Source organism: Natator depressus, chromosome 15 (assembly GCF_965152275.1).
Source record: "Natator depressus isolate rNatDep1 chromosome 15, rNatDep2.hap1, whole genome shotgun sequence".
Lineage (NCBI taxonomy): Eukaryota > Metazoa > Chordata > Testudines > Cheloniidae > Natator > Natator depressus.
Genome location: NC_134248.1, coordinates 25,780,120 through 25,792,712, shown reverse-complemented (window position 1 = coordinate 25,792,712; position 12,593 = coordinate 25,780,120). Strand labels below are relative to the sequence as shown.

At 41.3% G+C, this 12,593-nt stretch overlaps 1 protein-coding gene across 5 annotated transcripts in view; it reads left to right on the top strand.

The window, feature by feature from the left end:
• The window catches only part of KDM2B (lysine demethylase 2B), a 167,201-nt gene that overhangs the window by 87,983 nt on the left and 66,625 nt on the right, over positions 1–12,593 (top strand). For all 5 annotated transcript variants that reach the window (XM_074973158.1, XM_074973156.1, XM_074973159.1 and 2 more), the window contains 2 exons: positions 90–205; positions 7,426–7,552. In XM_074973158.1, coding sequence (XP_074829259.1) covers positions 90–205; positions 7,426–7,552 — 243 coding nt within the window. The remainder of the gene's footprint in view (positions 1–89; positions 206–7,425; positions 7,553–12,593) is intronic.

Below are 12,593 nucleotides of genomic sequence, written 5' to 3'. Positions count from 1 at the left end.
TGGTCTATGAGAATTTGTGATTGATTGTAAAGTCATTTGTGATCCTACATAGCATGAGGCATTCTCAGTTCTTTGCTTTTCCTCTTTAGGATGGATACATGCAGTTTATACTCCAGTAGATTCTCTGGTGTTTGGTGGAAATATCCTGCATAGCTTTAATGTTCCCATGCAGCTTCGCATCTATGAAATTGAGGACAGAACAAGGGTAAGGATGCTTGATTCTCTTTCTAAGCATGCAGTTCCTTGTGACAGTATCATGTATAAAATCCTTTTCATGTCCCTTTCTGAAAGACAAGAACTGGCGGTATCTCCATATCACAGTGGTTGGAACAAGAAAGGTAAATGCCACGCAACAAGGCCCTCCAAGTTGGCTTTTCTTGGTGGGATTTGCTCACCTATTTGCCCCCAGTTCCCATTGACTAGTCACTGTTGAGTCTCTTGTCTGGTTTTATGTCCCGCTGTTGACCCCCTGTAGTGTAAACCAGGGGTTCTCAACCTTTTTCTTTCTGAGACCCCCCCCCCGCAACCTGCTATAAAAATTCTACAGCCCACCTGTGCGCCAACAACTATTTTTCTGCATATAAAAGCCAGGGCTAGCATTAGGGGGTAGCAAGCAGGGTGATTTCCTGGGCCCCATGCCACAGAGTGCCCTGTGAAGCTAAGTTGTGCAGGCTTCAGTTCTGGGTGGCAGGGTATTGGGCCCTGTGCTTCAGCCGCATTCGGCGGGGCTTTGACTTGCTGCCCTGGGCCCCAGCAAGTCTAATGCCAGCTCTGCTTGGTGGCACCCCTGAAACCTGCTTGTGGCCCCCCAGGGTGTCCCGGACCCCTAGTTGAGAACCACCAGTGTAAACTTCTTTCCTTTGTGCATGGAGGTACATTGCACTTTAGGGTACACTTTCCCCTCCTGGTGTGAGCGAACAAGACCAGAGAACTAATGGAACTAACATGGTTCTGCTCCCAGAGTGGAATGGGGGAGCCATACAAAAGCTGCACAGGGGAACTACATTACTCATTGTTTGCACTCTGCAGAGCTTTCTTCCACAGCAGCTCCACGCTAGTGCAGGAGAAACTTTGGGGATGGGGGGGGGCGGGCGTGGGCGTGCATTGAGTCCACACATATGGCCAAAACATCCACATAGTGGAGAGAGTATCAGATCATGGAGTAAGTGACTGTGTGGGTTCTACGCTTGGAGGGTGAGAACTGGGCCTTTGGTTAGGATCCCAGTTACTTAATAGCTATAATTATTTTGTAGCTAGATAAAATAAGACTCATAAAAATCTCAAAGAAGTGTCATTCTGTTTTAGTTGCCGTGTGTGTGTGTGTTTTTTCTTTTGTTTTTTGTTTTTGTTTTTTGGGTTTTTTTGGGTAGCCCACCACAGTATTGTAATGCAGATATTCAAACATCAGTTTATGTAAGTTCCTTGCCTGAGGATGTTGTGAAGGCCAAGACTATAACAGGGTTCAAAAAAGAGCTAGATAAATTCATGGAGGAGGTCCATCAGTGGCTATTAGCCAGGATAGGCAAGGATGGTGTCTCTAGCCTCTGTTTGCCAGAAGCTGGGAATGGATGACAGTGGATGGATCACTTGATGATTACCTGTTCTGTTCATTCCCTCTGGGGCACCTGGCATTGGTCGCTGTCAGAAGACAAGATAATGGGCTAGATGGACCTTTGGTCTGACCCAGTCTGGTCATTCTTATATACAGTCCTGATACAGTTATACTGGTATAACCCCCTGTGTGGACACCCTCATTCCAGTGTAAGATTGGCTTTGTTCATTTTAGCTTATATCACTTGGGAAGGGATTTAAGCTGAACTGAAATAAACCACTCTTATACTGGAATAAGTGTCTACACTGAGAGAGAGGGTGTGTGTTAGTTATACTAGAATAACTAGTAAATCTTTCCCATATAGAAAAGGTCTATTTAATACTGTAATTTATTGAAAACGAGCAGTATTCTCAGTGCTGTTCATTCCTACAAGAGGGCATGGTCCCTGCCCCTAGGGATTTCAGTCTAAATTAAACACTTCTAACAGAGGCACAATATGCAGGGTGAGGGCCTCGGCTTCAATTGTGCACATTTTGCTTAGTGACTCTACGCCATTTCCTCACCAGCATGAAGAGCCATTTTCCAGTGCAGCCTCTCTCATTCCAGTGTTCGGACACCAGGACGCTACTCTATTACTTTCCAGGGGATACAAAGGCTGATAGGTCTTGTATTGCTAAGCATTGATGAAAGGTATTGGTTTCCTGGAGGAATTTGGAGAGGGGGATGTTTGGCACATAGGAAGGAATTCTCAGCGGGAGAGGTGGCATGGCAGAAAGGGGCAGTTAAAAGGGAGATCTGGGCAGAACGAAGGGCGTGAGAGTGGGTGTAGGAGGAATCAAGAACAGAGACAAAGGCAGGAGTGGAATTGTGCATGGCCTTGATGGGGAGCATGAGAAGCATAAACTTGATGTAAAAGGCAGTGGATGGATTTGAATAGGGGAGTGCTAGGAGGAGAAGCTGATCTTAGCAACAGCATTTAGAGTAAATCAAAAGGGGAGGTAAGATGAACTCTAGGGAAGCCACAGAGAAGGAGGTTGTCGTAATCAAGGCCAGAGGTGAACAAGGGCTAGCGAATGGTATTCGGGGTAGAGCAGAAAGGAAGGATTTTAGAGAGATTGTAGCAGAAAGATTGGCAGGGGTATATTGGAGCCTGGATGTAAGTGAGAGGAGAAAATCTAGAAGCCTGGGGGATGAGGACAGTAGACCTGTCACCAGTGGCGTAGACAAGGGGAAGAAGAGAGGGCTATGGAGGAAAGATGTAAACCAGAAACAGTGTGTGAATGAATTACATAGAAAGCCATGGAGAAGATGGAAAAGAGACCGATAATATTACTGCAGCAATAGAAGAGTAGGAGCATTACTTTCCTAGGGAGTTGAGCTCACTGCTCCTATTGACTTCAATCAGAGTGGTGGATGCTCAGCACCTCTGAAAATCAGGTTCTTTCTTCCAAGGCAGTTTGGGTGGCTCTTGACTTTTCAAATGTTCATCAGTATTACACTAAGGGAGACATTGGCCAAGTCCCAGCGAGCAGTTAGGTGTCTAACTTGCACTGAGAAGTTGGACACCTACCTGCCATTTTAACTTTGAAAATCTCCCTTAAATTGTTGTTTGGAAAAGGATGCTTTCCAGATTGGAAGCCCACATTTTAACCTTTAATGTTGTAGGTTTCGTCTAAGATTGTTTCTGCAAAGTACATGTAATTCTTTATCATTTTCCCCCTAAATAAATGTTTCAGTGCTTAAAAGGAAAAAAATAAAAAAAGTCTGCCAATGGCCTAGAAATCAAACAACCCTACGGCAACAAACTCAGCACTCAATGCAGCTATATGATAACAATGTATTATACTCAATCCAGCACTCATGAGCAATCCTACAATAACAAAGACATGTAAACAATCAAATGCTTACAGGTAACCCTACAATAACAAAGGTGTGTATGCAACCCTACGCTAATGAACTGACCTGCAATAAAATGTGACAGAGAAAATAAAAATACATATGTTTTTTGTAAAATGGTGATTAAAAAAATCCTGAAATCATTATACAAGTTTCTCTTAAGAGTAAATGTTTTCAAAATGAACAGAATGCCAGAATGTACTATTCAGTTTACTTTGTGGAACAAATATTGTAATTTCTTCTTTATTTGAATAATCCTCACTGAGTGGTATAGCCAGATCATGTTTAATGTACTTGAAAGCGAGTTCGCCAGTGAACAGACTGCAGATGGGTTTCTCCTGAGTATTGATCTTTCCATTGTGTGTAACACAGAAGTAAATTACATGATGTGATTCACAAAGTAATTGCCACACTCAGATCAAAGTGTAATCTGGGTGTGTTTCCCCTCTTGATTTTGCACAGAGCAATTTTACGGAGGTTTCACTGTGTTTAAACCTGCTGTATAATGCTTAATCATCTTTGATTGCTGGTATTCAAAACCATTTTTATGCTAGGTGCAGTTGTTATTGTCTTAGCAGCTAAGACAAGGATAATACATCACTGAAATGGTAATGCTGATTTAGAGCCCAATAAAACCCCCTAGCTTGTACACTTGTCATGCTTATTCTATCTTAATTTCTCATATCCCTGGGAGATTTTTAAAGAGGGTTATAGCCATTTAAAATAGTTTTTAAGGAGTAATATAAAACACGTCTATTGTTGGAAACAGCTTCTAATGTGCAGTTGAGGTAAACAATTATTCTCTAGCCTTGGAGTTTGTAGAGATTTTCATTTTGCAGTCTGCCTTTCCTAGAGGCCAATTAACAGCTAGTCAAATAGGCCAAGCTGTTTAGCTCTCTGCTAGACTAGCTTGGGTAACTGCAAAGGTTCATCATTTTGGCTTAGGGGTGTTATAGATTCAGTATTACCGAAGGAGAATAAATGTTAAGCTATTCTCAGCTGATCTAGATTTAGTCACATTAATGTATTTGAACCTGTATGAGAATACAAGCATTCAAAATATATACGTAAGGTGGTCACTCACAGATGATGGTATTTACTACTGATTCTGTTTTCTGGAACCTAAAGTTAAAATTTAAAATTGATAAATTAATTTTTTTCCCAAATGAATTTAAAAAATTGTTTAAAAATATTACGATGAAAATGATTCAATGCAAGTAGAAGATATAATAATTTTTTTAATAGATATAGTGGAAGAAACTAATACTTTCTAGGGGAGAACGTGCCTCGCATATGCTTGGTTTTTTTTTGTTTTTTTGTGTAAGTCTCTAAAATAATTTCACTTTGAACTGTAGAAACTATCATATTCCAGAGAGAATTTTTCTCACTGTACAGGAATAATTAAAAATGTATTCAGTGGATAGTAAATTATTAATCATAGAAGTTAGAGCTGGAAAACGTCTATTAGATTATTCAGTCTATCCCCCTGCTGGTGCAGGATTTAGTCCCCCGGCAGAAGATACATTAGATAGTAAATTGTAAACTGATCACAGATAACTTTTGGCTTCATAATTATTTTTTTTAAAAGTTCATTTGACCTATGGATATACAATGGGAAAAGGTATGGGCATGTACATCATACAATTCACATCTTTTACAACTAATAAATATCTAGGAAGGTCATAAATGTGCATAAAGCACATTTAAGAAGTTTTTGAACCACTGTCAATCTTAGATTTACTTCTACAGCAAAAGGCACCATAGACCTTTGTGCAATATCTATTACTATATATGGTAGCTCTTACTTTTGAAGGTTTAGAAAGCAGAGCCATCTCAGGCAAATAGTGAATTACAGAGGCATGGAGGGATTTGCTGTGGGTTGGAACATTGATAGTGAGGCAATTAGGAACTCAAATTGAATATTAAAGATTGATATACATAATGGGAGCACTGCATGCATTACTGCCTTGTCTTTCACATTGAATTAACATTGGTAACAACTAAATTTGGTGAAGCTCAGAATCTGTCAACAAATGTTGAGCAATGATGTCTTTAATATTCCCAGGCATGTGGCTGAAAACCTTTTGAAGGCTGAGGGGTGGAAGGCGGCTTCCTGTTTGTAAGTCAATTCTTTGCAAATTTTGTTTCCTGCAGTGCTCTCTTGGAAAAATTTGAGTTCCTTTATTAGCATATATTTTAGCATGGCTAATTTCCCTTGTGTTCTGTAATAGTGATAAGTGACATGATCTCTTCTTTCTGACATGTAACCAAACCAAAAGGAAAAAGGATTCTCCTATACTATAATGCCCTGAGGTTGAATGTTGTTTTTGCATCTAGGTTTTGGTTTTTTAGAAGTACAGTGCTGTATAACACACAACTTAGGGAATGTTTGGAACGATGCAGCAGCAATCAGTTGCATCACTCTCAGCAACGTTTGACAGCATCTGGGTTCAGATTTGCCAGCTACATTTGTGCTGAGTTTATGAGGTCTCAGCTCTGGTGAACACTTTGGATTACTTATACTCTACCTTGCAATGCACTTAGTTTCCTTAATGACATGTTGTTTTATTGTTTAAAGTGTTTCAGTTTCCCCTACAATGGGAGCAGATGCAAGGTTTTTTGACTATCTACTCTGGGCACAATTTTCAAATGTGGACATTTTAGTAGAACATCTGAATCCCACAGGTGGATGCTCAGATCATGCAGGCAGGTGTGTAAATGTCTGTTTTGCACAGCCAAGTGCCAGCATGAGTTTCCAGATGCTGTATTTAGTCGTTCTATTTAGACTCCCATGTTTAAAGAAAATGGACTGCCTGTGATAATGATCCTTTCTGGTGCAATGCAGTTTTCATTAATGGTGGGCAGACATGTGTTAAACCTGTTGGTTAGGTGAGAAGTTAAACTGCATAGAATGTGTTAAGAGCAGGTCACATAATCTTGCTGCAATGTATGCAAGCTAGGTTTTATCCAGCTCACAAAATGCAAATTCAGTGCCTGCAAGGAGTAAGAACTGTTCAGTGTAAGTACCTGTGCATGCAAGGTATATGGCATTCATTTTTTTAAAAAACACAGCAAGTATACATATGTATTCAAGCACAGCAAATGTACACACATATTCCCAAATTGGAGGTTCCACAGTGTCTTCCTTGGCACAGAGACCTCCCTTACTTGGAAAACTGTTAGAGGGGAAAAAAAAGCAGTTTCTTTTTCTTTTAAACATGAAATAAATATCACAGATATACAGCACTGAGAAATCAGCGTCTAATACGAAAATGGCAAGGCTGGGAGATAAAGGGAAGGGGATATCCTGGCAGAATTTTTTGGTAGAATCCCATTTTTCTGTTTGATTCAGGGCAAAAGTTGATTGACTACCAAAATATTAAGAGTAGAACAAATGTAGGGGCCTTTTTTTTGTATTTAATGTTTGAATGTGATATAGTAACAATCAAAATTTTGCTTTTGTTCCATTGTTTAATCAAATGGTGATATTGTAAAGACCTGAGTTGACAAGGATCGAGTTTCCTGCTTGGCTCTTCGTAGGTAATAATGCTGTTTTGACAAATCATGGAGTAATTTTTAGGAAATCAAAAGAACCCACATTTATTTTAACTTGAATTTTAGTGACTAACATCTGTATGTGACCACCCTATGTTTATACAGTAGATCAATAATACCTTAGGGGGCCATGCATCAGTTTCATGATTTCCCAAGACCACAACACCCTCCCCACTTCCCCCATCAACCCAAGAGGGTACAAATTAGTGAACCAAGAAATGATGCTATCATAGTAGGCAGGCAGGCAATCTCCTCATTTCGTATGCTGAACACATACATCTCACTCGGCTCCCACCCTCTTTCCCCTCCCCCTCCTGCATACCGTTTGTGCTCTTGATAACATGATGAAAATGATGACTGGCCCTTGTGCTGCAAACTTCTCTCCCTTCCACATGGATTGACAGTCTCAATCTTGCTTTCAGGTGCATGCCAAATTCCGTTATCCTTTCTACTATGAAATGTGCTGGTATGTTCTGGAGAGATACGTGTCCTGTGTGACCCAGCGCTGCCACCTCAGCAAAGAATACCAGAAAGAATCAATGTTAATTGGTGAGTGAATCCTTCGAGTGCATATTCAGAATGGACGCTGGCACCTCAGACTAGTTATTGCTTTGACTTTTGCAAAGCAGACTGTAAATTAAATTGGAGAAATCTAGAAATCCTAATGAATTATTTCATTATTTGGGGATGGAGAAGATTTGAAGCTCAAGCATTTCACTGAACCGCCACCCTTCCTTGAATGATATTTATTGAGCATTTCCATGGCAAATGGATCTCAGAAAAATAATTTCAGATTTGTTTATTTCTTGGTTTCAGTAATGTTTGTGTTGAGGTGATCTGCCAAATGGTTGAGGATTTACTGTTGCATTTGGCATATTACCTTAGCAGCCAAAAAGTCTGCATTGCAAATGTGTTCTGTTGGGTTGGATAGTTAGCACTTCTATAGCACTTTTTGTCTACAAAGTGCATTACAAGCAGCCACTAAATCTAGCTTCTTTTTTCCTTCTTTTTTTACATCTCTGGTTTTATTTTTCCCAAACTGGTGACTAGTTTATTTAAAAAAATCAAACAAATGTACATTATCAATAACTTAGATGCAGGCAGGGAAAAGAAACCTTTAAAACAATAACTGAAAGTGAACAGTGGCAGAGACGTATGGATGGGATCAAAGTGGGAAAGCACCAAGGGTTGATACTGACATGAGCTTGGAGTACGTTTGAGGTCTAGCAGTACAGCTAGAGTTCTAGCCTTGCCTATCAGCTTCATTTATTTTATTTCCAAAGCGCCACTGGGCCATGTCATCTTGCTTTTAGGCACAGAAAGGCTGAATGTAGCACAAGTATCGGCTAGGTCAGGCTGGTGCATCTGGAAGTGGAGAGAGGAACTAAAGTATTTCCATCCCACCCTTATCCCCACTCCTGGCCATCATTGTGAATACCAAACGTTTGGGAGCCCCAGAGGTATTGGAGAGAATGGCCAGCAGTTAGGACATAAATGGCCACCTAATACATCATGACATTTCAGTGAGGGGGCTGCATGGGTGGTAAGCATCACTCTTTAGTGAGCCGTGCTGCCAGGGAGTAGCGTGGAGAAGCTGACTGTCTGCACAGATACTCTGAGATCTGAAGGAGCTCCCTGCAGATCTCATCATATCTGTATGTATGGAGGGTCCTATTCTGCAGCCCCTCTGTGGGCCATCAAACTTCTCCGCTGAAGGATTAATAAGTCAGGAACTCCCAAAGCATACTGTGTGGCGTGCTGACTAACTCCTCGCTTCTGGCTGATTTTGTTCTGGGGGAAGGAGCTCTTTAAAGAACCATTGACAAAACTGTCTGTCCTTGTAGCCCCTGGAAAGTAAAGAAGCAGCGCTTTGATGTCAGAATGCTGGCATGAGAGGTGCTGTGCTTCTGACACTGAGGCAGGGGTGGAGAGTCATTAAGTTGTACAGTGAAATCAACACGTTTTAGAATGAATGAGGTGCAAGGAGATGGGATGGCTCAGGAGATTAAACATAAGATATAGAACCTTCCCCATCTAAATCACCAGTGTGAATCCAGGTCAGCCCAGTAGTGACTGTTGGTGATTTGGTCACCCATGCGGAATGTGTCTCAGGTTATGTCTACACTAGATAGCTTACAGTGACATTGGTACAGCTGTGCCACTGTAAGATCTCTTGTGTAGCTGCTTTATGCTGACGCGGGAGAGCTCTCCCATTGACATAATTAAACCACCCCAACAAGCAACGGTAGCTATGTCGCTGGGAGAAGTTCTCCCGCTGACATAGTGCTGTGCACAATACCAGTTATGCCTGCGAAACTTTTGTCGCTCAGGATGTGTGTGTGTGTGTGTGTGTGTTTTTCATACCCCTGAGCTACATAAGTTTTGCTGACATAAGTGGTAGTATAGACATGACCGTAGTCCACTTCATAGTGGTGAGGCATCCAAGGCGCCAAATAGGCTCATTTTAGCAATCTCAGTAAGCTGAATCAGCAGAATAATGGGCCACGGAGATTAAATTGTCTTCTCAGCTCTATAGATGGTGCTTTTAGGCCAGGATTGAGGCAGTATGGAGAACCTTGGATTGCCACTGCCCATACTGTAGGAATTCTGTGGATGCAAAGAGAACTTTTGGTGTCCCCAGGGCTGTCAGTCCAGCCCTTTGCACCAGCACTAAAATTACTTAGGCTCAAAATTGTATTTTGGATCAAGAATACTGGGATGCCTGCTGCAGGAAGAAAATGTTGTGATGGAAAGAGACTGTTCATTGTGGGGAAGGAGATAGAAATGGGGAGTTCAGGGTGATAGAGTAGGAATCAGTGCATAGGTGGGGGTAAAGGGAGCAGCCATCTTTAATTGGGCCCCAGTTTTCCTCCAGACTTACCCCCAATTTTGAGAGACATGCTGCTTCTCTATGGTTTGAACTGGAAAGGGTACTTAGAGCCTTCAAGGGAAAAAGCCTCAGTAAAAATAAGTCCGAAGATCAGTAATAGTTTGAGCAATCAGGATAAGAGGTGAATGATGCAAGTCAGAAGTGCTTTGAAGAACTGCTGCCTATAGAAATACTTGGATTTAAAGAGCAAAATTCTATATCTCTCTGAGAAGAATGCTGGTCCTCTCCACTGTGTGACTATCGCATTGTCTAGGATCAACAGACACCCTTTCATCCACCCTGGGGCTCTGCCAGGACAGCACAAGCCTGGCAGGAAGAAAAGGCCTGTGTCAAGAGGGGGACAGTTTGGAAGCCTGAGTTGCAGTGAGCACTGGCATGGGGCATGCCTTCTCTCTCTGGGTGCTGTGGGAAGGAACTTGTACTCATGGCAAACCCCACAGTGAGACACATTGTCTCCTTCCTTGGCTATTGGGCCTGGGGAATGAGAATGGGGTTGTTTGTAAGGAAGGCTCCTTTTTCCTATGGCTTCAAAGGTTTCTCAAATATTCTTTAAATAAGTTTCCAAATCCTGTTTAAATCTAACTCTCCCTGATTTTCAGTAACCAGTTGGAAGCTTAAATTTGTTTCATTATCTCCATCATGCACACATGGATTTGTTATGGAAGGACTGTTTGCTGGAGCTGCCCACTGGCTTGTTATGGCAATGTTGTTAATGTGCGTGTGTGTGTGTGTGTACGTACGTGTGCAGTGCACACATCGTCAGGTTGTTCATGGGTTTGTTATTGTAGGGTTCCTCTTGAATTTTGTACTCCAGATATTTGTTGCAGAGTTGTGAAGATTTCTTTATTATTATAGGAATGCTTCTCAAAGCAGGATTGAAGGTACTGATTCTCTTCCTCCTTTTTGGAGTTCTCTCTCTACTTTCCTGCTCTTCATTTGCAGATTGGTAGTAGCAGCTAATTAAGAGCTAATCCCCCAGTTTGATTAGACCCTTCTGGAGTCTCACATTTCTCTTGCCCTACCATCTTACTAGAACCTGAACCAAAACTCCAGATTCTAATGTAGTAATACCTGCTACAATTCTTCAGCAGGGATAGAACCTGGGACCTTCAGCCGTAAAATCACAAACCACAGCTCTGTGAGCTAACATTGCCCCAGGCAATGGAGGGAGGCATGATTACAGGCACTTTGACAGTATATTATGTTAATACCACCAGACTTCAAACATGTTAGGATCTTAATCTGACCTTGCTCTCTTGGACAGACGTGTACTTTTTACTCACTTAAACAGTCTCTGTCTACAGCATATTTTATCACCTGGCTGCCACCTTCAAATTCAGTTCACTAGCATACTAAACAGTGTCAGTCTCAGTGCTGATTTCTGTCATTGACTCCTAGGATCTTCTGTCTATTCTAAGAAAAACATTTATTTATGCATCTTTGTCATAATCTATTTTTTATTCCCTGTCAGACTGTACCTTTTAACTGATTATATAAGTGTGAGGGGCCTTACTAACGGCTGTTCAAAAGGCCAAGTTTATTATATCATCTGGATTCCCACTTTTGGTATTTTGGTGGTTTTTTCAAAGAATTCTAACCGAACAGAGAGGTATGATTTCTCTTGGTAGGAGCTGTGATTCTGTGTCCCTATCACATTGTACTACGTAGGATATTTCTCTGTCCTGCTCTTAATTATACTCTGTCTGTGCTCCCTGTACCGAGGTGAAGTTGCCTAGTCTGTAATTTTTGAATCACCTGTAGTTTTTTGTTTTTGTCCTGCCAGTTGGAATCAAAAAGGGCACTCTATATGAACTTCCTACCAGATTTGACATGTGCTGCTCCAAGATGGAAATGCCTACAGGATTCTTATTCTTAGAATTGTTGAGTCTATGGATGTTTTCAACAGCAGTTGATCTACGTGTGTCCTTCAGTCAGATGTGAATCTTGAGACTAAACTGATAGAGTAATTGGGAGAAGATGTGGTGCTAGTCATAAAACACTCTGTCTGTATCCTGTAGCTTTTAAGATTCCCACTGTAAGATGTTTCACAGGATGGTTTGGACTGTACATACAGCCTGATGGGTAATAGAAAGGTGCCGTATGGAATGGTGGAGGAGCCATTCCTTTTTTCCTTCACAGACAGTATAGTGGATTTCCCACTGAAAGAGAGTTTATGGATTATGACAGGTTTCAGAGTAACATCCATGTTAGTCTGTATTCGCAAAAAGAAAAGGAGTACTTGCGGCACCTTAGAGACTAACCAATTTATTTGAGCATAAGCTTTCGTGAGCTACAGCTCACTTCATCGGATGCATACTGTTGTTTCTTGTGAAAGCTCATGCTCAAATAAATTGGTTAGTCTCTAAGGTGCCACAAGTACTCCTTTTCTTTTTATGGATTATGTTAGGTGATTTTTATTTGGGAAAATTCTATGATTAGATTCCTCGATGCCATCATTTCCTTTTTTAGGCTGCTATAAAGAACTCACTTGCTACCTCTCTGACACAAAGTACCAAGCTTTGGAGCTGAGAATGGCAATTCCCAGTGTAGCAGAAGAGTATATATTGAACACACTGTACTGCTGAAGGGAAAGTTAGCAACTTAATCCTCTATTGAAGAAGGTAACTATGTATAATCATCCCTGTTTTGCAGACGGGCAAACTGAGGGAGAGTGATTGTGATTTGCCCAAGGCCATACAG